A 25,730-nucleotide genomic window follows, 5' to 3' on the forward strand; every position below is an offset into this window, starting at 1 on the left:
CGACATCACGTTACACATTACTTCTGATAAAATCATCACTTCTATTTGCTACAAGGACAATGACGCCTAGACCTTCCTTCATCATCAGTCTTCGCACCCTGAGTACTCTCTCGCATCTTTGCAGCGCGATTTTCATGCCATCCGATGGATTGACCGTACGGATGTCCTCAATAATCACAGCCCCTTCAATAATGACTCAGATAGGATTCCTTTGGTTATTACTTATACCCATTAAATGAAAGAATCAAGAGAATCCTGCTGCGCAATTTTCAACCTTGTCAGGCAACCCTGAAACCAGAGCAGTTTTTCAACCGCCACTGCTGGTTGCCTATCGCCGCGACAGAAACCTCCGTAATATCCTGGTGCATTCTTCTGATACCAGCCAACCTGTTCCTCAATTGGGTACATCTCCATGCTCGCACGCCCGTTGTCGCACTTGCCATCACATTTCCACCGAGTCGACACTAATCTCCAGGCCCATTTAATGCTCTTTTGTCATCAGTATTGACAAAAGGTTTCAGTCGGCTTGGAATGCGTTTTAATATCCAGTATGGTATGGTGATGGAATCTATTGCCTTTGTATACAACTTTATCCAGAAATGTTATCTCAGCATTTGAGATTCCAGCCATAAATTTGATTGTTGGATTATATGAGTTTTCTTTTTCGATGAAACGTTCTATATCCTGTAAATTACTAGTGCCCCACAGCGGAAAGATATCGTCAATGTAACGTTTCCAAACTGTAGGTTTTACGGCGACACTTTGGTTAACAATTTGTGTTTCAATGTCGGCCATAACAATTTTTGTACCCATGGCATTACCGTGGATTTGGAGGTAGTTCCTTCCATTGAATTGGAACTGAATAACTTTCGTTGAGAATGAGTGTTAGCGTTTCTCTCAGGTATCAGGTGGGAATGGCAGGGTTGTTTCTGTGAAAATTATCGTATGCTTTGTGAACGCTTTGAAGCACGATCCACTTGTCGATTGGACGTTTTTATCTTCGACCGAGAAAACAACACTGAATATACGTACTATATTGCCTTCGAACTTCTCACGCCTTTCGCTTTTGAGTTCAACTGCAATTAAATTAAAGAATGGTATCGACCAACACGACGAAGCAGAGTTTCCTTTACAAGTGAAAAAAAGATGCCTCGAGTCATGAGGTTCGATACATTTAGTAGCTCATTTCTTTCAGGATAATTGCGATACTCGAATTTCGAGAAAATCGAGACTCCGAAGAGTGTCACATTGAGCGGGACTGTAATTAAACTGTGCAGAGCTTTGTACGCCTTTAATACTAAAAGAAGTCCTATCGAAAAAAAAATCGTGCAGAGCTTCCACGTCGAAAAAAAAAATACATGCAGACAAATTGGACCAAAAAAAAATTCATCCACTAAAAGTTTTTACCCCCCCCCCCCCCCCCCCCACGTCATTTCTAATGGTCCGCCCCTTATCGAAATCTCTTGAAACTAAATTTGCATCTTCGGCCTCCATATTGTCGATAATGATACTCCTGATGTGATCGGTTTAGATAAAAAATACCGCGATGCCATTGACTGGCTCGAAAACAATCACCGATGATGTCACTCTTACATTACCTTCATGCTTTATACATTTTCATTCGAGATTTCTTCAGCCTGTACCAAAACTAACTCGCGTGTCGGCTTTATATGCTGCCGCCTCGTCACCCTCGCGTCTTCGCGAGGGTGACTCGTTGGCAATGGATACACAATAAAGACTATTTAGCGCCATGGTCAAAGAACCCATAAATGTCGACCTGTTGGTTTGCTATTATGAAGTATTTATAAATACACAATGAAGGCTACTTGGCGCCATGATCAAAGAACTGGCTTGCTATTATGAAGTATTTATGAATTGGTGGTTTTCACCTCACACATCGTCACGCAAGTAAAAAAATGAAATCCCCAACCATTCAATAGATAAAGTCAAGAAATTGATATGTTGTAGAAGAGTGATACATAAACAACGTGTGAAAACCACGGGGCTGTGCGATATCTCATAATCGAGTTATTCGAGAAAATGTTCCACGGAAAATTACAGAGTTTAGTATGGGACGCCATGTTGGTGGACACCAACATGGCGGCCGGAAACCAGCAAAAACATCTGGAGTCTACCTTGGCTATTTCAAAGCCTTTCTTCTCTCTGCTAAACTTTCACACATTGACATAGACGCTTCTATTACACATTAGCTGATCAGACCTAAGAAAATCGATGTTTACATGTACGTGACATGTTAAGAGCAGCAATCGCTTCTGTCACGCACTACCCAAAAATCTAAAATTCAAACTGCTCTATTTTCAAAACAAAGAATGCTATCCTGCTGAAAACAAGCAAGCCGATTGAAATTTATATGTTCTTTTATGTGATGAAGATAAAAACCCAAAATTTTGCAAAATTGTGTTTAGTTATGAATTTGAGGTTTTTATGACGTCATGTGAAACCCAAGAATACACAATGAAGGCTACTTAGCGCCATGATCAAAGAACTGGTTTGCTATCATGAAGCATTTATGAATACACAATGAAGACTATTTGGCGCCATGATAAAAGCCCCATCAAAGAACCCATAAATGTCAACCTGCTGGTTTGCTATTAAGGAACTTAAGCACAGACGTTTTTGAGCCACGGACAGCAACCGGAAATTGAATTTTCCCTTTTTGGAGCGTTTTCACGCCATCGCGTCAAGCAACAGTCATCAACAAGCTAGAGCTTTCCCTGTCCGTGGTAAGGAGCAAAACCACGCCAAAAAAAGGCAACATTCGACTTCCGGTTGCCGTGCGTGGCTCACGATCGTCTGTGCTTTAGCTCCGTTTTTGAACAAGAGCGCGTACGTGATGGACCAATGTTTTGGTTACCTTAACAATCTTAACATCCCTTTCAGTTTTCCGCTTCTGACATTGACACATTTTGAGCTACTCAGAACACTGACCCAAACAATGAAATATTTCCCACTAAATTAGGTTTATCAGTTTAACAAAACCAGAAAAAGTTTCACGGTGTTCTAATATAAACCAGGCACCTATAGTTTCAATGCAACTTTTGGCTGAGGGCAATAATTACGTCAGGCTCCAAACTTTTGTCTGCGTCCCGTAGAAAGAGCAGGTAGGTTTTGTTATTCGGTTGTCTCATTTGAAAGTAAAATCTACTCGGAAAGGCCGATACAAACACGCAATCACAAAAACGAAAGAAAAGATATTTTAAAAATCGAAAGAATTAACGCATAAAAAGAAAGGCAAAGCTTAGAACTTTAACTTTATCAGCCAAATAACTGAATAGTTATGGTTGCATTTGCGCTAGCCTGCGTAGCAGTCGCTTCCGGAAACGTCTGCTACGCAGGCTACATTTGCGCCAAGTCATCTTACAGGCGCCAATGTAAATTCATGATCATCTATTTTTCATGTGCTGCACGAATAAAATAATTTCACAACTTCAACCTCTGACAAGGACAATGCATCTCTTGATGGTGTTCCTCTTTGGCAGCTTTGGTACGGCTGTGCACTCTACAAGTCGTATTTCACAGCCTGGCCTGAAAGCTGTTCACTTTGCCAAAGCAATAGAAGGACGAATACTTAAAGGAAGCGTTATAAAAGAAGTGGAAGTGGATTCTGAAGGTTCTTGTCAGCTTGAGTGCGTCGAGAAAGAAAACTGCCACTCTTACAACTTTGGGCGCATCAAGAACAACGCTAAGCGCTTTAGATGTCAAGTAAACAGCTCCGATCGATTTGTTGGCCATGCTAACTTCACGAAAGATGACAATTTCAAATACAAGGGAATGAAGGTAATTTTACGAACTTCTTCTTCTTCCCTTTTTTTATTTATCGCTCCTCTCGAATATTTTTTTTTCCGTTTATGTTTTTTACTACACCTGATAAAACGGGAAGGGATGTCAGTGCATGCACCCTTGATGGTAACAGATGCTAGGTGAGCAATTCGCTCGATTGTGTCTACGGCCTTAAGTTGATTATAAACAAAACTACCCATGACGATGAAGAAAGATAACGGAAGTATGAGTCATACAAGAAGAAGAAGAAGTGACTTTTAAGTCACTTAATGATTCAAACATTACTGCTTCAGGATAATTCCTCAATGGAGGCGAGGTGGTGTAGTGGTTTGAGCGTGTCGGACTTTCAATTGGTCGGTGGGAAGATCGGGAAGTTGGTAAAGGGTTTATTGCTGTGTTGCTTTCGTAAACAAGAAGAGTGGATGGTCATCTCTTGAATCTTAATGATTAATTTTTACATTGTGCGCATTACAAAAATGCTTCTAAATACAAGTAAAAAGATAAAAACACAAACTGAATAAAACCCCAAATATATAAAAATCATCATATATTTAACAGTTTTAAGATCAAAAAGCTAACATGCAAGATCTTAAAACATTACGAATTTAAAGGAGGTCTAAAAAGACGCGTTTTCATTTAACATTAAACTTATTAAAAATTGCTGTCCTTAATTACCAATGTCTGCAGACAGCCTATTCCAGAGATCAGGGGCCGCAGCTGAGAAAGCACGATCCCTAAAGTCTTTTTAGCTCAGAACTGGAGGATGTTAATGAAATTACATTATTGAATGCCATGCTGAAGATAGCCAACTTTATTTATCCTTTTGTCCTAATAATATAGCAAATCAAGAGGCCGCCTTCGCTAGGGTTGAAAGGTGTATTGAGGACATTCGTGACTGGATGCTGAACGACAAATTGAAACTTAACGATGATAAAACTGAATTCATAATCATTGGCACACCGCAGCAGCTAGCTAAAGTATCTATCAATAACCTTCGTGTCGGGGCTGCAACTATCACTCCTGTGTCGTCTGCAAGGAATTTGGGCTCATGGTTTGATGCTAAGCTGACGATGGCAACCCATATTCTAAAAACATGTAACTCTGCGGCTTTATTATTTGTATAATCTGAGACGCATAAGAAAGTATCTATCTAAAGACAGGACCAAGACTTTGGTTCATGCTTTTATTTCAAGTAGAATCGATTACTGCAACAGCCTTTTATATGGTCTGCTAGAGTATCAACTCAACAAGCTACAACGTGTGCAGAACATGTGTGCTAGATTGATATGTAACGAAAGTAAATATTGTCACATTACTCTTTTATTAGTGGACTTACATTAGTTGCCTGTAAAGTTTAGGATTGAATTTAAAATTCTGTTGATTGTTTTTAAGATTTTTAGAGCCCTAGCACCTTCGTATTTAAGCTGTTTAATTATTTCTAAGCCTGTGTCCAGATATGACTTAAGAAGTTCTAACGACTGCACCTTGCTTAGTTATCCGAATATTAAGCCTAAGGCCATTCTCGGTGAAAAGGGCCTATGTGTTCGCCGCACCTAAGTTATGGAATGCTCTGCCGAGACTTATCAGGGAATCCACTTCTATTGATACTTTTAAAAGGAAGCTGAAGACCACCTTTTAGGCTATTTCTTAATTTTAGCCGTAAGTTTCTTTTTTTTTTTAATATTTTCTATTGTTATTATTATTAGGGTGGCGCATTTATTATTAATTAGTCGCCTGAAGTAAAGTAAAGTGTTCATTACTCAAGATATCACGCATGGAAAGAGGTGGTAACTACAATCAGTAAACATTGTATTTTTAAACAGAGTGCTTGTGAGGCCGACAGTTCCCTTTGTGGTGACAAAGAAGTCTGCGTACCTAGCTACGAGGATGACAGCACACGATGCAAATGTAATAATGGCTATAAAGGGAAACCTTGCAGTAAGTTTTGAAATATTCCAGATGTGTCAAAGTTGTTCGCGGAAAGCAATACTCGTCATGACCATGTCATGCCTGACTATTCTTCCATCAACAGAACCCGAAAGCTGCGCACAACTTCTTCGGGATGGTTTCACAGCCAGTGGCGTGTACACCGTTAACCCAGATGGGGGCAAACCAATGCATGCGTTGTGCGACATGACCACGGACGGTGGAGGTTGGACCGTTTTTCAGAGACGTTTGGACGGCTCGGTTGATTTTTATCTTGGTTGGGCGTCCTACAAGACGGGGTTTGGAAATCTCAACGGCGAGTTCTGGCTTGGAAACGACAATCTTCACCGTTTGACAGCCGCTGATATCGTCACCTTGAGAGTTGATCTGGAGGACTTTGAAGACAACACCAGATACGCAGAGTACACGACATTTAAGGTGGCAAACGAGAGCGATAAATACCGGATTTTGATTGGAGGATACAGTGGCACGGCGGGTAACTCGATGACCTCAGCAGACGTGTATTGGAAAGTGAAGTAAGTGTATGCTACTGAATCTATTATCTCCGAAGCCTTGGCATTTGGAACTTATTTCGCTGATTCTGAATTCGTATATAGATTACTTTGCTCAAGGCTTCTCAAAGGATCCACAACACAAGGAGAAATAGAAAGAACTTATAGCTGGTTTGCACTGCCGTCATTTTGGAGTAAACAAAAAGAAAATTTGTTCACATAGTTTGCATAAAAATGGACGTTAACTTCCAGAGGATCAAAAAAATCTTATTGTTCCTCTTCGGCTTACATGGCCGCCATGACGTCACATTCAAACCATCAATTGGTCTCGAGAGTAAGAACAGAAACTGCGAAAAGAGCTACAGTCGAAGCTCTCGTTAGCGTCCACCTCAGGGATTGGAAAAAGTGGTCGTAAGTAGAGCTGGTCGCTTAAAAGAATGCAATCTCGTAAACGACCAAAAGCTGAAACAATAAAAGCTGGTGACTTACCAGAGCCTTTAGCATGAAGCTTCAGTTCTACCTCGGTCTCAGGGTAACACTCTTGATCCAGCCGTAAATCATCTTGAACTTTAGATTCCAGATCTTAATCGACGAACATTATTAGGCAGTGCTATATTACTGTAAATGTGATTTACTTTTATTAGAGAGTAGTCGTAATACGTATCAGAATCTTTGAGTGGTCGCTTGCAGGGGCTTAAAAACAAAGGATAAGACCAGTTGGTAATTCTCAACATGTCTCAAAAGTGGTCGGCCCGGTCACTTATAGGAGTAGTCGCTCACGAAAGCTTTTAATTACAGTGCCAGTTAAGGGACATTTTAAACGGGGTTTTACAATGGTGGTCGTAACAGTAGAGCAGGTCGCTTACGAGAGTTGTCGCAAGGAGAACTTCGACTGTATTTACTCTAATGGACACATACACTTTATCTAGCGTCTCTGGAAAGAGTTTTTTAGCATCAAAATATATGGATCGAAACTTTTTAAGAGTCAGTGGAATTTCGAATTCTCAAAAAATTCAAAGATACGGACTAAAATGTTTTTGGAACAAACTACGTTGCGAGACACAAGTTTGGTGCAGCTAGCAATGGGTGAGAATTAACACCAAAGGGTTAAAGAGATTGTTGAGTCAGACCCTTACATTTTCTACAAACAGTTTAAATGTTTCGTTCTCTTTTGATTCCTAGTGGGATGCGTTTTACCACTAAAGATCAAGACAATGATTTGGCTTCGAGAGGCAACTGTGCTGGTTGGTACAAAGGAGCCTGGTGGTACAACGCGTGTCACGATTCCAATCTAAACGGTTTATACCTGAAAGGAAATCACTCTAACGGAGGCACAGGTGTAAACTGGGGAGGCTTTAGAGGTCACAATTACTCACTGAAGCACACCGAAATGAAAGTCAAGGCTAATATGGAATAAACATCTGTTTTATTTGTTTCGGTTTTCTTTTCTTTTCTTTTTTTAATCAGTTTGTTTGTTTGTAATAATCATAGCCGCCCGTATAAATGTATTTATTAATCATAGCCGCCTGTATAAATGTATTTGTTAATCATAGCCGCCCGTAGAAATGTATATTGCAGGAAAGTAAAGTGCAGGAGAAAGCCGTCTGAAATGGATAAGATTCATGCGGACCATGTCCTTTCCTGGACCTATATGAATATACATATATCTTGACAGTTCAGTCAGTAGAGCCGGTTTGTGCTGATTTAGCAAATTACATGTATGGAAACGTCAGAGCTGTGGGTTAAAACCCCGATTAGAACAGAAATGTTTTATGTTTTACTTGCAGTTGGTGAAGTTGCAACTTAAATCCCGGGTCGATTCCAGTTAATCAAGATGCTCCTCTTAGTAGAATGAAATTAAGGTGTTTACATAGCTTCATCAGCAAATAAAGTCCGTACGATCGCTGTTGTAGTCTCCTTGTTTGAAAGGTAAGGCCTGTTTATATGAGCAAAGTTGGTCCGGTAAGGTGGGTCACCCTCCTTGACGGACCAACTGTTAGTCTTCAAGTTTTCAAGTTTTATTCATCTACAAATAACTAGGCATGCTTGCAAATAGCGAAGAGCTAATCGCGGCAAGCCAGACTGTACACACAAAATAACAATTTTTTTGACAATGTGTACAAAAATAACAATGATAATGTGTGAAAAGGAAAACTAGACAATAACGCAGTGTAGCAAGGAAGACTAAGTCCTACTAAACTTTGGTCGGAATTTTAATCTTTCATTTTATTAATTATGGTATCTATCTCGACATAGGAGTTTTCAATTTCTAGTATTTCAGTTAGCTTTTTTAAAAGAGTTTTTAGATAGGTTTTTGAGACTAGTTGGTATCCCATTTTAGATTTTAGCGCCTGCACGCGAAAAGGCCTTAGTTTGAACGTTAAGTACGGATTGTTAATAAAATAAAGTTCAGATGTTGACCAACTTTTACCAAGTGCTTATATGAGAAAACGATGCCCCGGTTGACCGATTCCAAGTAAACCCTAGTTACTTATTCACTGTCTTCAATAATCCTTAATATTAGTGTTACGTTTAGGTGCTTTTGACAGCAAATGTTTTCTTTCTTCTCCCGCCTCGATTAGTTAGCTACGTGCGGGTGGAAGAATTTTTGTATTAATTTATTTGATTGTGATATAATAAACTTTTCTCAGTTGTTGATGTTGTTATGCTTAATTATTCCCCTTTTCCGTTGTATTTCTTTCTTTAATTTATTCATTGTGACCACTGTTAATTAAACTTTATCTTTTTTAATGAGAATTTTTGCTACATTACTGGTATTTAGGGACTGATAAAAAAGTATAGGGTCGGGTGGGCTGGAATAGAGAGCGGGTGGGTCACCCGTTTTTGATCGAGAGCCCTTGGTAAGGGGTGGCTTGTGCAGTTTTCAGCTACTCATGGGGGGTGGTTCATCCTATTTTTAAGAGAAAGAGGCACGCATTTATCTGCCCACCTGCAGGTGAAATGTCAGTAGAAAAATAGGCTCGATTTCCGTAAATTGTAAATTTTGTAAGTAAATTGTTGTTTCCCCGTGAAGCGTATAACATGCAGTTTAATTTATTTTTGCATGTCTCTAAATTTCAAATGCTTTCAAAAAATCTAAAAGTGATATTTGTTAAAATCGTCCTTCGGCGACCAAGTTGGTATTAAATCTATTTTTTTGGGGGGGGGGGGGGGAGGTGGGTAACCTTGAAATCCTTGACAGTCAAAAAAAAATTATTAAATAGTTAATCGAACGCTGTAACTTCAAATCAAAGGTTAATTCTCTGATTTTATATCGACGTAGATTGTAAAACCCTTGGGATATTTTTCCCTCATTTCGCACATAGAAGTGGCAAATTCCAAAACCACGACAAACCCGCAAAATCAACTATTCAAATTCCAGTTCCTAACCCATCCACGTAAGTTTTACAATTTCTTAACATGTTATCACTTTGAGAAAAAAAAAAGTACAATTCTGCTTTATTGGTAGCGTCTGCCCCGATGATTCCCCTCCCCTACCCTCCCCTACCCTCCACTCCCCATGCTGTTTTTGTGACATTTCCTTCCTTCTTTATTACTTTCCTATTATAGTTTTCTTTCCTTTTGTTTTGTTTTGTTTTGTTTTATTGTAAGTTAGTTTGAGATTGACGCGGGGATGACCCCAATGATCAAGGGTTCTTGTGCATGTTCCTGCTTTTGAAAAGATGGACCGTCTCCACTACGGTACTAAAATCTTTAAATTCACAGTCGTCATTGGTTAAACAGCGTTTCCCAGAGCATCTTTTTTTTTTTTTTTTTTGATATAACAGGCTACAAAAGAAAAATTCGTAATTTTCCTTTTTCCTCAATTAAAAGGAGCTCATACCTGGTATAATACTTATGTCGAGAGACTTCCAGAAATGCTAATCTGAGCAAAACACAAATTATATTAATACTAACATTGCGCAATTCTAGTTTTCCTAGTATTGTTTTTTCGCTTAGGAGATATTGCCAGTCGTTAGCGGTTTTAGCCTTAAACCATATTTGTATATCTCTCACGACGAAATTATCATGAAGCCTAGAAATGTCCATGTGATATTCTTGCACGCCCACGAGCACAGAAGCTTAATTACTTTTCTGCGTCGTGTTTTCCTCCAAAACAAGCACCTGCCATGTTTTAGAGTGTTTATTGGATCGACTCGTGAGTGATTGGAAGATTTGTTTTATTCATAATTACTGACTCTTCCGCAGTAAGAGAAAACAATTTTTCAGCTCATTAATACAGAACCAAATGATTAGCACAATTTTTTTCTTACTTGTGTACTGTCTAAATGTGAAAAAGGTTCATTGGGTCAAATAACTGAGACAATTTGATCACTGCTAAAGGAAATATCTCATGTTCTACAAAAATTGTCATAAATAGCTAAAACGTAAACAATGCTGTAGGTGATAAGAAAGATTATTTTCACCTTGAGAGGCTAAGGAATAAGAACTCAAGGTCTTGTTTCTATAATATAGCCTTACTCCCGGACCTTGCCGAATATTGAGTAAACTTCAAATATAAAAGCTTGGTCCGATAAAACTGTTTTGACAAGAATTCTGGCAACGCCAAAAGAAAAAGGTAATAATGTTCTTATGGTAAATCACAGTTTGATATCTGTTCAATTATTGTACTCAGCGGCAAAAAATACTGAACCAGGAAGCGAATTTTGGATTGCGTTCAAATAGCACCGGAACTTTGCTTTCTAGAGGAACATTCGGCAGTTTAATTGATCGGGTTTTGTTTTGTAAGACTTCCCTATCTTTGCATTTCATGTGAAACCTATTTTGCATCATAAAGGGCGAAATATTTCCATCACGAAAATTCACCAAGCCGTTGTTTTGGTAGACAAGGGCACGAAATGAAATGCGCAACCTTACTTTTAACTTTGGACTGCGTTTCAAAAAAAAGCAGCATTTCTTGCTGATCTAGATCTATTGCACAAATTCTAAAACTAAATAATAACTATGTTTTCATTTCGTTAAAGGTGTAAGCAAGATTAAAGTACGCATTTGACTACTTTTAGTCTAGACGAGATTTGTAGAATATTCTGACCAATGGCGACAAAATAAACCTAATGCTTTTTAGACAACTGGGCGTTTTTAACTTTTGAGACGTCTTTGCGGGTAAAGCGTTTATTAACTTTGAGATTTCTTACTGTTATTTTCCTAATCGTACTGTATTGATGTCGGAGGTTATTGAAACTCGAGCTTCAGAAACTTAATCTCCGCTTAAATCCCTCGATATATTAACATCCCGCTGTGTTTTGGCGTCTCTCATAGATCGTGGCATACACACTCTTGAACTTAAAAAGCAATCGCAATTTTAAACGTCCAAGATCTTTTATGCAAATGATGGGACACAATACATCTGTAGCGACTACTGTATTCGAAGTGATTTTTCGTATCATTTCTCGTATTTGTTTTCAAGAAATGGACAGCCTTAATTGCCATTCTAGATCTGATACCGCAGATCACATTTCTAGATCTTTTCATTGTCGTCCATGGTGATTGTGTTCAAAGACGTTTTCAATTTAGTGCAATTTTCATAGTTTTCAAAAGCAGGCCCACTCATCATCAAGCAAACAAAAGAGATTGGTATTTATTAGTTGCAACATACGGATATGTAAATACTCGCAAGTTCTCTGTCATACACGACAACAGGATGTACTTGTCTTGACAGTCAACAAAGATTCGGTGATAATGTTTGAATATACTAAACGGTTTCGTTTTAAATCGATTCCTGTGCGCGTCACAGTTCTATTTTGGATCGCTGCACGTTTCTTACGTGGGAGCGCAAGTTAGTTTCCCGATCTTTCCTGATGCCAGCCACAAAAGTTCCGCTGTTATACATATATACACCGCAGACACGGTCAGTTGAAGACCAGAGAAGCTAAAGCTTAATTCTGGCGTACTGCTTGTTAAAGGAGGATTTCTACCCGTCCACTAGTTAAGTCCGAAGACGGCCTCTGGCTCAAGAAAGACGTGTGCACTCCAAAAAGATTCAATCTAAATCCTCGTGAGAAAAGAATCTTCGCTATTTACAAAGAGATCAACTTCTCTGGAAACAATGGAGACAAACTTTACCCCAGCGCATATCCCAATCACGTTGACGAACCGAACGACGGTTACGGTAGTCGCAGAGGTTGGAATACTCTTCGTCATCAACATCGTTTCTCTTTTTGGAAACACTCTCCTCTGCATCGCTTTCTTCAAGAACAACCATCTACGATCTGTCACAAACGTGCTTGTCTTGACACTTGCTGTAAGCGACATAATAATGTCACTTATTGCCATGCCCCTGTCAGAAGGATCCCTGATTGCCGAGAAATGGATCTTTGGGGCCCATAGTTGCCACGTCCAAGGATTTCTAGTGCATTTCCTGGCATTTCTCTCGCTTCAAATGATGGCCCTGACAGCAGTAAACCGATACTTTCGAGTCTTAAAACCAGATTTGTACAAAAAGATCTTCACCCCCAGAAACACCACAGTGATGATCATCGTGGCGAGTTTGCTGTCCTTCGGGATTTTGGCAAGCATAACATTCGGGCAACATGCAAACCTGTTTGTGTTTCATCCAGGTAAAGCCATCTGCGTAAACTTGTATCGAACTGTGATGAGCAGCCAAATATACACTATATTTTCCTGTGTTGCTTTTGTCTTCCTGCCCGCTTTGATAATCACATGGTGTTACGTTAAGGTGTTCAGAGCAATCAGGAGACATTTTAGACGATTGGCCGCAAGAAAGCCCTCAACAACTTCTCTTAACAGTCTCAATCCAGCTGAGATTGTTGTCACTCGTACTGTTTTCGTAATCGTCTTAGCTTTTTTTCTTTGCTGGATCCCGTGTATCGTGATTGACTTTGTAGATATCATGCGTGCTGAGTGGTTTGACCGTCGAGTTTACCTCGCTTACACTTACTTTGCGTACACATCTAGTGTTGTAAACCCCTTCATTTATGGAGTAATGAACAGGTCATTCCGTTTAGAATTCTTGAAACTATTGAAATGTGGCTAAAATGAACTTGCTGAGATTTCATTCAAGGTGAAGCATCTGGAATGTCTAACCCTGGAGCAATGAAGATGTACTGAAACAAAGGCATAAATGAACCGCAGAAGGGACCTTCAGTTCATAATCAAGTTGTATCCGCGACGATATATTCTAAGTTCAAGGAGAAACTAAAGTCGTGCCAACTTCATAGCTGAATTAGATATTCATAAACCATGACATTTTCTAATTAAAATGAACCGCACTTTGCCGAAAAGAAATTATATTTAATTGCTTGCATGGACCACGGGCGAAAGTTTTAGTTTCATTGTATGAATGAGTAGATTTATCTTTTAACGACATGAACAGTTTTTTTTTCTTCCAAAATATTTAATAAGCATAGATCTGCTATTGTAGATGTACTACTACTAACTTGCTAACTAATATTTGTTCAGTATTTGCAACAGCAATCTATTTTTGCTCTGTTAACGGTTGATAAATCTCGCCGGCTAAGTTTATATAAATTAATTTTCAAACAAAATGTTAGAGAAATGTCGACAATGGTCCACGCAGCCTTAACAGTCGCAACATTTTTACTTTTTTATTTTATTTATTTATTTATTTATTTATTTATTTTTTGTCAGGACTGTCAGGACTGGAAAGACTTCAGTGTTTGTTGACTTCTCGTTATATTTAAGGAATCGAAGCAACGACTGCAAGAGCTTTGAACACAGTGTAACAAACACAGTGTGATAAAGCCGTAAAAAGTCAGCATTTTAATTCATTTTTCCTGAAAGTTATACTGCACGAAAACGAAAACTTATAATTAGTCTGCAGGTGAAACGTGTTTCTTGAGTAAAAGTAAAACGTTGCACGTTACGTGCCAACTTCCTTTTACATCTTTTTCAATATTTACTCACGTACTGTGTATCTGAAAGAGTTCCAATTAGTGAGCTTCCAAGAGAAGCTCATAGTGTATCACACTTTCATTAAACTATTAAAGTAAACTTATCATGATTACAAATGTTTGGTTCAATATTGGATACGTAGAAGCACCCAGTGTTCCCTTTCTAGATTGGCAACATGTCCTACCCAGATTTTCGGCTGAGCTTTTCTCCACCGGAATTTTTTTCTGGCCTCCTTCTGACAGTTGCATTTTTGTAAACTGTCGCTCAGCTCTGCTTTATGTATTTGCGTATTTGGATGTAATAAGAGGTTTTAGTATAACGTACGGGGTTTTTTTATGTTCGTGCTCTGCGTGGTGGAGTTTTTAAACCTTTTTAAAACCCTTTGCAATTTACAAACAAGTGTACAGTAAACAAACAAGTGAACAGTAAAAGCCGGACGTCCAGTATGCAAATAGACGGATCTAAAATCAAGATCGGATACTTTCAAATGCATAAAATGACACGCACAGAACTTAAGTGGCTATTGTGCCTTAGGCTTTTAAAGCTTTTTCCATATTTTTTCTTTCTTCTTAATGAGTTGATGCACTTCGAGCACGTGCTCAAAACACTTCTTTTACCCAAATACATGATCTTTGTCAACATTTCGTGGTTTACGTACAGAAAATTTGGTTTTCCATCAACCGATATTGGCCTTATCTTATTTCTTTATTCTCTTTACCCGTCCTATTGAAAATGTACTCATATATTACAGAGGAATTTGTTTATGACCATTCTAAGAAGCTCAAAGTTGATGATATGTTTAAGCTCCAAAGTTTCTTATGCCTACCAACACTAAATTTCACTTATCAGATTTATCAGTCAATGATAGTTTTAAAAATGCAAGTACTTCCCTTTAGCCACAATATAAAGAAAATCTGATGTATATCAGTTAACAACGTGCTAAAATTTGCAAAGGTAAGGCAATTTTTACACTATGCAGCTGTCATCAATGCCAGTACTCAAAAGCTCTATTTTCACTGGACCCTTATAACCTGCAGCTGCAATTTTTGTTTAGGATCGGATTGGGAACATTGTTCTGTTGTTCGTTCTTTTGTCCTCTCGACCAACCATGTAAGAAGTTGCGTATGGTACAGTAGTACCCACTAAAGTTAATAAATATACCGTGCACGTACTACACAAGTGGGCCCATACACCTGCGCCTTAACTACCCAACTAAATTGCATAAATTAGTTACTAGTGTTAAATACGTGCTAGAAATATTGTCCCTTGTCTAAAAAATATGCCATGTTTAACTCTTTCTATAGATTTTAGTGACATTCGCTCGAGATTGGTAAACACTCAACACAAACTGTTTTAAAATGTCAGCTCTCAGAACTGACATGCAGCTGTAGTGATATTTACTACTGCAACAGTAAAAACCCGCGTGTAAGAACCTACTTTTTTAGAGTTTGGCAAAACAGGTTCTTATATTTTGGGGTACTTACTGGCATTTAAGGCTAAGTAGGTTCTTAATTAGGTTCTTAATTTTTATGGAGTAGAAAATACTGTAGTATAATATATGGTTTGTTCTTCACTATAAACTGTTACAGTATTTTATAGAATAAATGCTTAAAATCAAGAACAAACCAGTTTCAAAAAAATAAAACCAGTTTGAAAAAATAAAGCAGTTTCAAAAATCAAACTGATTTGAACATTGAACCACAACATATGTTCCCATGGAGAAACTGGTAACAAGTCTAAAGAAAGGGGAACCACCTTGTCATCTTGATATTTCAAATATCAGAAAATGCCAGATCTAAACTTGCAAGAAGAAATGGCTTTGCGTCTTCTGTACTGGTTTATATAAAAATGAGCTGCAAGATGATACAGGCATGGAACACTTAAACCAAGACCAAGATTACATACAAATGATACATTCTTTTAATTGTAGCCGAATTGTTTTATAACAACAGTTCACATTTAACATGCATTGTGCATTTTTAGTTTAACTGTGCAATTTTTGTATCTCTAAAGACAACCTTTTTGGTAAAATATTGTAAATAAAATAGTTTAACCCCGCATATAAGAACCTGTTGGAATTTTTTTTGGGCTAAACAGGTTCTTATATTTTGAAGTATTAAAGTAGCAAATTTCTGCCAGGAGGTTCTTAATTTTCTAGGTTCTTACACGCGGGTTTTTACTGTATTGTAAGCCGGTATGGCGAAGCACGTACCCACCAGGCGTACATGCGTTCAAACTTGAGATAAAATAAAATTGAAAAGAAAAATATCTAAAATAAACATCAGCACAGAAAAGTTAAATTATAACAGCTTTCATTTAGATAGTTAAAATTTGAGATTTCTTTCATCACAGACTAAAATGTATGAACCGTATTCAAGGGCACCTCTGAGTGAAGAACAATATAATTATTTTGTCTGATTCTTTTTCGCTGTTCAAATAAAAAATCTAATATAGAAACCATTTATTTTTGTAAGTTAATTTCGATCAGTAAATGTAGTAAATTGTTTTGTTTAGATCATAACTGCAACTTCAACCTGTGCTAGCGTTTTGTTTAACGTATCTGTTATCTGTTTGAAATGGTTTATGTTCCGTAGTTCGGTTAGTTTGTTTATAAGCTTATTCCACATCAGTAGTGTCGAAAACCGGCGAAGACCCTGAAAACGAAGACCCACTCGAAAACGAAAAAAAAAAAAAAGAAGAAGAAGAAAAAGATGCAAATACTGTACATGAATTCCCCTTTCTTGTCAACGTTTGTGTCTTAATTTTCGTAAGTTGATTGCAGAAATAGATGCAATTAATTTTGTCTTTGTGCCCGTTCCCACGTACGAAATCTTACAATAAATTCGCCGTTTTGTATCTTCAAATCATAGTAAAAGACAAGCTATTCGAATCGCAGTTTCGGGCCCGAAAAATTTTTGGGACTTTCCACAAACGGCCCCTCTGATCGTAGATCACTTATAACTCATTTTGGTTGTTCGGTTTGTTTTGATTCAGTATGAATCCATTGTACTGGAGATGCGCTGGGAATAATAGGCCTGTGTTATTTTTGGCTCTGTTTTTGATGGTGGGCCGTTTTCATACCTAACTGAAATCTGATGTCTACGTAACAATCCCGGCATACCAACACGTCCCAACCAGTGCAGGGTACGCTCAACTTCATCTCTTCACTGTTCAGACTTATCTAATTTTACATAGAGCTAATCCCTTTTGGCTGGGTCATTAAGTAAATGTTTTGTTTTTGTTACTCGTTACATGTTTTGACCGTTTCAGTTAATAAAACGTTTCTGTTTATATTGTTTCTTTGTTTCGTCGTCGCATAGTTAATTGAGGGACTGGTTATGAAACTTTGCCATGAAAACAATGGTCCTGCAGTTTAAGTTGGAAGGGCCACGACCGTGCACAATCCTTTGTTTTAATGCTCACACCACAGTTGAATATCTTAACAGGAACGTTTCTATTGGTCAGCTGCTCCAGAACATTTCAAAATCTATTGTAGTTTGTGCACGGTCAAGGCCAAAAACGCTAACAAAAACATATAACAAAGAAGTTTGTCAAGCTTCATAACCATCGCCTTTTATTAACTATGGTCGTCGTATAATCCGATGATATAAGGGAGTTTTTCGAAGCGATGACGGCGCTGGCAACGAGAGCGCCACAAACAATGGGCTTAATGAGTGAAAACAATTGCTCTGCACGTGCGTTTTACATTTTGGTACATTTCTTTACCGTACTTGTACAAGGTTGTTCAAAGTTTGAGTTTCCGAATGGAATCTTACAGTGCAACGGTTAACATTGAAAGGTATTGAGCAGTACTTTTTATTGCGCTGTAATTTTTGACTCTACGGCTGAAATGAGCAGTAATTCTCCGGTTTTTTTTTTCCTTTTTCTCTTTTTCAGATGTTAGAATACAGGAACTCAAAGTCCTCCAACGTGAAGGCATGGTAATAAACCGTTTTGTTTATCGAGCAGGGAAAGCGGTTAGGATCCAGGGGCGGAAACACTGAGTCCTTTCAGTTAAGATATATCCTAAGAATTGTCTCTGAACAAAAGACTATTTTTATGTCAACAAAAGGCTGTTGTAAACAATCAGTGCTAAGGAGGGTTGAGTGAATTCGGCCCCAGGCTGCGCAGGGTCGTCGCTCGAATCGCGTGCCGTAAGTATCCGTGAAGTTGGTTTTCACCTCGAGTTAACACAATGCACAGCAAAGCACAAGGATTATCACCCTTAAAATTATTTATTGCTTGTTGACTGACTTGTAACAATACATCGATATAATTTGACTGAGGACGAAAACTGGAAAAACTTGACGATTACATATACTGAATACAGGTATTTTTTAATGGTATCGCGAAGAATTTTTATTGTTGTTGTTGTTGTTGTTGTCACTGTCAATACACTATGGTGGAAGACGCTTTGCTATTTTTCAGCCAACAGCGATTTTAAGTTAAACTGAACTTGGATGGACCGCACTAGGCGCATTTGATCATATACACATGCTAATTTGCGCCATACAAATATTAATTATTATTATTATTATTATTACTACTCCCGGCATGGACGGTCCGATGGACAAGATTGGGAAGCTGCTTCTGACACACAGTCCAGGAACCAGCGATACTCACACCCTCCCCCACGGTTGTCGGTGTCATCACGGAAAGGTGAGGTCCAGGAGGGATTCCCAGAACTGCTCCATCCACTGCAGCTTTGGCGATTTCCCTGACACTGAGAGCTTCCTTCTGTTTCCTTGAAGCACACGCGGCAGACCTCGATCCTTGGCGGGTCGGGAGGGTATCGTGACTCGATCTTCCAAGAATACTTACAGCCGCCGCCCCTGTTATCAGTGTCGTCACGGAAAAGACTTGTCCAAGACGGGTAAAGGCTCCAGCCGGTACACGAACTTCGTATTCCTTGGCACTGTGAGCTTCCTTCAGTTTCCCTGAAGCAAAGACGAAAATTAAGACTTGGGTCGATAAGGCCCTGTGCCTCAATTCTCCATTGGTAGTGGCAGCCTCCGCCTCGGTTGTCGGTGTCATCTCGAAATGCCTGGGTCCAAGCTGGGTTGGAACTCCATCCACTGCAAGTGTGCGATGGCCCCTGGCACTGCGAGCTGCGTTCAGTTTCTTTGAAGCAAATCCTGAAGCCGCTCTCATTTGCCGAGCATTGCGAAAGCCAAGCGACACAGATGATTGCGAGGTGAGTTATCATGCGTGTCTTGGTCATGGTTAATTGTCTCGCGTAAACTCGATTGGACTCGTTCAGATGGATCGTCCGACTCTAAGGGGTTCCGCTGCTTCTTTATGTTTAATCTGTAATTAGAAATCAATGAATAACGGTTAAGTTTGCAACGTTGCAAAACTGTTGGAGCACTGTTCAACGTTTAACCAGGGGACCAGCTCTACTTTAGTCAGTTTACTGAAACAAGCTGGTGTTGTTTTTCAATGGCTCTTTACTTGTTTTCCAAATTGACTTTACAGTTCAGTTCACAGAATTCCCTGCTTATAACTTCTGTCGGAGTGCAATTGACAACTTACTGTCAAACCCTCGTTAACTGCTAATGTAGGCATGATTAGTTCGTATGGAAATTTGTAATATGTTCCTTCCCTTTATTTAGCAAGGGAACTGTGCTTGTCTTTTAAGCTGATGATGATGATGATGATGATGATGATGATGGTGATAATGATGATGATGATGATTAGTAGTAGTAGTAGTCTCAACAAAGAGCGATTCAACCTCAGAAGCGTGGTAACAAGTCCTGAGGCAAGACTGGACATGAAGGCAGGGGGCTTTTGGTCTCGACGAGTTACAGCATTTTCGATGTCAGAGTAACGCATGTGAACTCCAAGTGTAACCAGGGAAAGGCAACATCCACAATCTTTAAAGAGCAGGAGGAGGAGAAAAAGCGGAAGTAACAACAGAGTGTACTAAACGTTGAAATGGGATCTTTCACTCCCCTAGTTTTTGGAACCAACGGTGGGATGGGAGCCGACTGCAATTGCTTTCTCAAACGCCTAGCCGAGAAGCTCTCAGAAAAGAATGAGGAACCTTATCACATTACTATCACTTGGATTGGAACACTGCTTTCTTTTGAGATGTTAAGGTCGGGACACACATGCGTAAGACGCCCCAGGACACCTTTCCACAAAATTCCACAAGGGGATTTCATTGATGACTGCCGCTTAAACACTAGCCAAGGGTGTGTCCGCTAATTTTTCTTCGCAAAGCGAGGGGCGAAGGCCCAAGCGTAGCGAGGTTAATAAATTTGTCGGGCCGAAGGCACAAGCAGAGCTAAGCCGCGCGAATTCGAGCGAAAAATATATTCATATACATCGTCGAAGGTGTTCGTGCTGTTGCTTGGCAACAGTGCAAACGAAGTTTGAATGACGTCAGACAAAGGGAAGATTGCTAGGCAGCAACAGGTTGGAAGACAGGCTGGCATCAGACGCAACTCATGTTTATTCATTCAGGGCTGAACGTGCTTATCCATCGAGCAGTGAAATATGTTTACTATTGGTGAAACACGACAAAATTGTGATGCAAATGAACCACAAGAGGACGCACAAAGGACAAGACAGATTCGCCGAGGGAGATTAAACAACGAAACTCAGCGCGAGCAGCGAAGAAAAAAGAGATAACACGAAACCACAAAGCAAAGACAAAAGACAACATCACCGGTCGAACAAACTGTCCACCCAGCCCTAGCGTCGCGAGGTTTTGCGAGTCACGTATTTCTAGTCGAAAATGAATGATGGCGTGAGCTTGTGAATTAGTATTTTAGGATCTTTTTAATAACTTTTTATTTCATCAATATTTTAGTCTATGAATAGTGGCGTATGTCCGCTAACTTTACAAAGTCGACGTGAGCTTGTAAATTGGTATTTTAGGATCTCTTAATATTTTCATTTCATCAAAATAACAATTAATCAACGATGGTGGAATGTGAATTGGTCATATATTATTATTTTTGAATAGGTGAAGATTTGTCAAGAATAGATTTTCTAAGGATTTTGTAATAAACTTTTTTATTAATATTATTATTATTAGTAGTAGTAGTATTACTATTATTATTATTATTATTATTATTAGTATTACTACTATTATTATTATTATTATTATTATTAGTATTATTATTATTATTATTATTACTATTATTATTATTATTATTATTATTATTATTATTAGTATTAGTATTACTTTTTTTTTAAATAAAACAATTTCTTTATTAACATATTCAGAGCTATTTACAAGTTAAAAGTTCTAATTTTAAAATATCCAACTTACAGAAAATTTTCTAAGAAAAGTTTGACGCATTAAAAATAATTAACAATAAAGCTAAAATGATTAATAATAATGATATTATAATGATTAAACTTTATTGAAATTTTCGGAGCAAAATCGATATTTACAAGTTAAAACTATTAAAAACCTATTTACTATTCATGCATCATCACTAAAATATATATTTGGAAGTTAAAATACGGTCCAGCTAAAATTGCGAAAATTAAGAAAAGAAAAGATAAAGAGAAAAAAAAACTGAGAAATTCGCTCTCATCCTAAAATCTAACATTAATTAGTATTACTATTATTAATATTATTATTATTATTATTATTATTATTATTATTATTATTATTATTATTATTATTATTATTATTATTATTATTATTATTATTATTAGCGAGGATAGCAGAGATGACGTGAGATTGCTCATGGTGAAGACAAGTTTGAGTCAAGGACTATTCATAGATTTTTACATGAGGTACCTTGGCCGAGCTTCTGACCGAGGAAATCAATATTTTGAAAGCGTTTGTTGGACCCAAGACAACATGACCTTTGTCTTATGAGCCGGCTTATAAGAAGGCAGTGCCGAGAGCAGCACCATTCGGCGACGCGATTTAGATCAGCAGACATTCAAAGTCTTTGGGTAAAATTGAGAAGTACTGAAATCGATCGTTCGCTCTATGACAGAGGTACAAAAATAGGAATGAATTGAAAAAAGTGTTCTTCATGCATATGCAGGGTAAAAGTATCTTGCATAGCTAAACAGGCTCATTTTGAATATAACTGTGAAGAATGGGGTCTTTTTGGATTTTTTGCATGAAAATTTATGGCAAAGTTTATTAAACGATAAAAATCATACCTATCGATAATACCAGCTTATATTTTGCAAGACCCACTGCAAGAAGTCATTTTAGATGCGTTCAAAGCGCTTGCGTGGCTGTCGATTCAATGTTTATGGGGTCACACTGCTTAATACGCAAAACTCTTTACCCTGTATAGTACAGCATCCCAATTTTCTGGTCACTAAAGATGGCTGAACCGAATGGCCTTCTCTTTTAAGCCATTCGACTGAGCTAGGTCTTACTGGGGATTTTGATTTTCTCAATCCGAGATGGAATAGTTGTCACGTACTAACAATATCGTAGATATTAACTGAAATAGAACTCAACGGCTACAAACATGTTTAGGTTAACAATCGCAGAGCACAATATTTGTGCCTAGAGTTTAATTTTGCATTATTGCTGATTCTGGAGTGGTTTGCGGGATCAAATTCTCCCATTTAGAAATGTTAAAATTTTAATTTTTTTTTCAGTTCCGTTTCCAGTCGGTTTCTAAGCCAATCAAAAGAAAGTAAGTAAGACGTGGAGTGTTTACCATTCGACAAGAACTGAAAAACAGATTGATCGACAGATTTGGATCACCGTTGAGTAATGGTAAAGGCTTTATCAAATACAGCACACTGACTGAAAGTAGTTCTCGTTCCGAAAAAAACCCGTTCTTTTCGTAACGAGCCTGTAAACAGCAAAAACGACAAATGGTACGAAATTCTCCGACATTCCGTACCGAACGGGATAACAGGACTGCCTTTGGAGGTAACCAAAATTTCCGTATCAAATTTCCGAAATTTTGGGAGCCATTTCATTTTTGCGCAAGTGTTTAACAGCCAGTGGTTTTCATTAGCCGACCAAACACATGAGGTGCGAACGTTATCTAAAGTCCATACAATTCACACTGCAGTGGAATCAAAATGTTGTGATCCTTGTGCTGTTACATACGTTTCTGAGGACGGTTATATGGTTTTATCATCAAACTGGATAAGGTAATTGGGCCACCGCATTTGTGTCTGCGTAAGTTAGCGAAAGCGGGACTTTACAAAACTTATATTTATATATTTCGTTTCCCGAAACACAAAATCGTAAGGTAAAACATATTGTTTTCATTTCGTCTTTGTAATAGAGTCAAGAGGCCATACTTTCTTTTAGTGACATGCAAATTGTTCAGCCCGGCCTTTAACTTAGTCTGGCGGTGATTAGTGATATTCACATATAATGGTGATTTTGAATTTGAAGAACTTTTGCGGAAAAGTGGTATTAATACGGTTGCCGCGGATCAGTCTTTGTTTTAGGGTGATCCATTCATTTGCAGATTACCAGCTTAAAACTCGCCGCTAAAATTGCATTCCAGGCAGTATGCAGAAACGACTTTAACAATCCATTTCAAGCAAAATTTCGCAGCGACGCCGTTTTGTGATCATTTCTTTCCTTCTTTTTTTTTTTAATTTCTAGTTCAAAAACTTGACTACAACATAAATATTGTATGCTGGGAGTACTAAAATATCTGCGAATTTTTTAAAATCTTCTGAATTTCGGATTTGATCAACGTTCTCAGAAAAAAAAAAACGATTTTCCGTAGTCACAAGAAATTCATTGCTAACCTTTACCTTGAACAGTGCTGGAAAACAGGAACAAAGACAGCAGAAAGAGCAACACCTTTTTTTACGAACTCATCGAGGAGAAAATGAACCAAAAATTAATTTTAACACTAATAACTGCCTTCATGCAAAGTCCCAGCTGGACAAACCCTGTTACCATGGGGACAAATCCTTGATTTTACAGCTGGGTAAGAATAAACGGTATGGGACTGATAGATTACATATATTGAAACCAATATACTAGTGAGTCCAATAAGAAGTGAGTGAAAATAATTACGTTGCGCAGCCAAGGCCATTGGCGTTTGACCTTCGAAGCTAGAGAAATTTTTCTGCGTAAATTTTCCTGTAATTAATGAGTGAAATTCACGTGAACCTTCTTGAGAACTTCTTTAAGAAATGCCGAGGGAATTTTGAGTGTTTAATGTTTGAATACTCTTTATTAGAAGTAAAAGACCAACACTAAACACTCAAGTGGACTCTATTCGCGCGAAACTCTTCATTTAATTGTCAATTTAATTTACATGAATTTTTTCACACTCACTATTTCTGTATTTATATATGCCACTTGGGTTAATTTCTCCACACTTGGCAATGATGACACGAAGGCGTCGAAGCGTCGTGTTACGTTTTCATCGTTAATTTTTCCTTGTAAAATTTTCATCGAAATCGTTCCTTATTATTATCACTTATTATTATTATCATCAATTATTACCTCCAATGTTTCTGAATTTGTTTTTAAAAAGTAGCCAAGTGCATAATTATGGCACCAGAACAGCCAATTACTATCGATCGCATTCTTGTCGAACAAATCTTAAGCAATTTACAGTCCTTTACCAAGGTCCCAAAATCTGGAACTCTCTCGCAATATTTATTACTTCTTCATCTAGTTTTTTTTCACCTTTAAGAAAAAGATGTTGCAGTTTTTATCTATAAAATCATGAATTGACCAAGCCGCACTTACGCAGCACCATATTTTCTATTTATTAATGACAGCCGAGGTGGCCTCTCTTATAAGCTTTGTGGTTTCTTGAGGTCTCCTCGCCATTATTGTAAATTCTATCATTTCTCATTTCTTTTTTATTAGTAAGGCAAATAAATAAATGATGATGATGACGATTACATCCCGTAAAGTATCTTCCAACATTTCGAATAGAAAAAAAACTAGTCTTTTCGTTGTGTGACACGTATCGAACGAAGATGGTGTGTTCATCCTGACGTGCCTTGCGTTGGAAGTTGCAACGGAAAGAGGAGAGACCCTGGGAACGAGGTTGGTATCCCATTACTAAACAGTTGTCCCCATTAGTGAACAAAGTGGTCTGTGAATCAAATCCCAGAATGAAAGCTGACAAGAATTATTTTCTTGGACAAGTGCTTTTGACATTCTGTGCAAAGTTGTTATAGCTTTTGACTCTGTGAATTAGATCTATTCTGGTGAACGCTATAGACCATATATTTCCGAGTTGCTTTGAACCTCATTATGAAAAGTTTTTGTCATTCGTATGCAATCAAACCTAATTTTCATATGAAAAGTTTTGCACTAAACTTCGTTATCATAGTGAGGTTCAAAGCAACTCGGAAATGGCCTATTGAGCAGCTCTTGATTGTTTATCATGATGTTGGATAAAAATGTCCTAATTCTGGCGAATAGCGAAAAAACGTATGGTGTAATGAAACCTATTGAACATACTTAAACCTGTGGTGATACTCGGGACAAAATAAAAGCGGAAGTGATCAAGGTAGGCAAAAACAGATCTTTCGCTATTGAGACGCTAAGTTTATGCTACTAGGACAGCGTTTCCTCTCAATTCAGAATTTCAAAAATCTGTCAATTATACTCCGAATTCTTTAATAAAGCTTTCTTTGGCGGCATAGCGGCCTTTTGTTTTATTA

The 25,730-nt window shown here is 38.1% G+C and overlaps 3 protein-coding genes across 5 annotated transcripts; 2 read left to right on the forward strand and 1 right to left on the reverse strand.

Moving 5' to 3' along the window:
• Positions 1 to 3,381: 3,381 nt before the first annotated feature.
• On the forward strand, positions 3,382 to 8,895 carry LOC146464867 (microfibril-associated glycoprotein 4-like). 2 transcript variants are annotated; one of them, XR_014868465.1, is made up of 5 exons: positions 3,382 to 3,798; positions 5,625 to 5,739; positions 5,834 to 6,263; positions 7,422 to 7,713; positions 7,762 to 8,895. XR_014868465.1 is itself a non-coding variant. In XM_085129623.1 (4 exons), exons 1-4 carry the CDS (start codon positions 3,418 to 3,420, stop codon positions 7,654 to 7,656), a joined length of 1,161 nt encoding a protein of 386 aa, XP_084985749.1. In that variant the 5' UTR covers positions 3,382 to 3,417; the 3' UTR covers positions 7,657 to 8,895. The 2 variants fall into 2 exon arrangements, 1 of the variants encoding a protein (XP_084985749.1); XM_085129623.1 differs by having other exon boundaries at positions 7,422 to 8,895.
• A 2,609-nt stretch (positions 8,896 to 11,504) lies between these two features.
• Positions 11,505 to 13,494, forward strand: LOC146464868 (melatonin receptor type 1A-like). The gene has a single exon (XM_085129299.1). The coding sequence runs from the start codon at positions 12,307 to 12,309 to the stop codon at positions 13,252 to 13,254; it is 948 nt and encodes a 315-aa protein (XP_084985425.1). The 5' UTR covers positions 11,505 to 12,306; the 3' UTR covers positions 13,255 to 13,494.
• A 4,854-nt stretch (positions 13,495 to 18,348) lies between these two features.
• Positions 18,349 to 23,914, reverse strand: LOC146464869 (uncharacterized). 2 transcript variants are annotated; one of them, XM_085129376.1, is made up of 2 exons: positions 23,850 to 23,914; positions 18,349 to 19,439 (listed from the first exon to the last, which is right to left on the reverse strand). In XM_085129376.1, exon 2 carries the CDS (start codon positions 19,351 to 19,353, stop codon positions 18,676 to 18,678), a length of 678 nt encoding a protein of 225 aa, XP_084985502.1. In that variant the 5' UTR covers positions 19,354 to 19,439; positions 23,850 to 23,914; the 3' UTR covers positions 18,349 to 18,675. The 2 variants fall into 2 exon arrangements, with proteins under 2 accessions (XP_084985502.1, XP_084985503.1); XM_085129377.1 differs by having other exon boundaries at positions 23,844 to 23,912.
• Between the last annotated feature and the right edge of the window lie 1,816 nt (positions 23,915 to 25,730).

Source organism: Pavona decussata, unplaced genomic scaffold, assembly GCF_977016875.1.
Source record: "Pavona decussata unplaced genomic scaffold, jaPavDecu1.1 SCAFFOLD_161, whole genome shotgun sequence".
NCBI classification, from domain to species: Eukaryota; Metazoa; Cnidaria; class Anthozoa; order Scleractinia; family Agariciidae; genus Pavona; species Pavona decussata.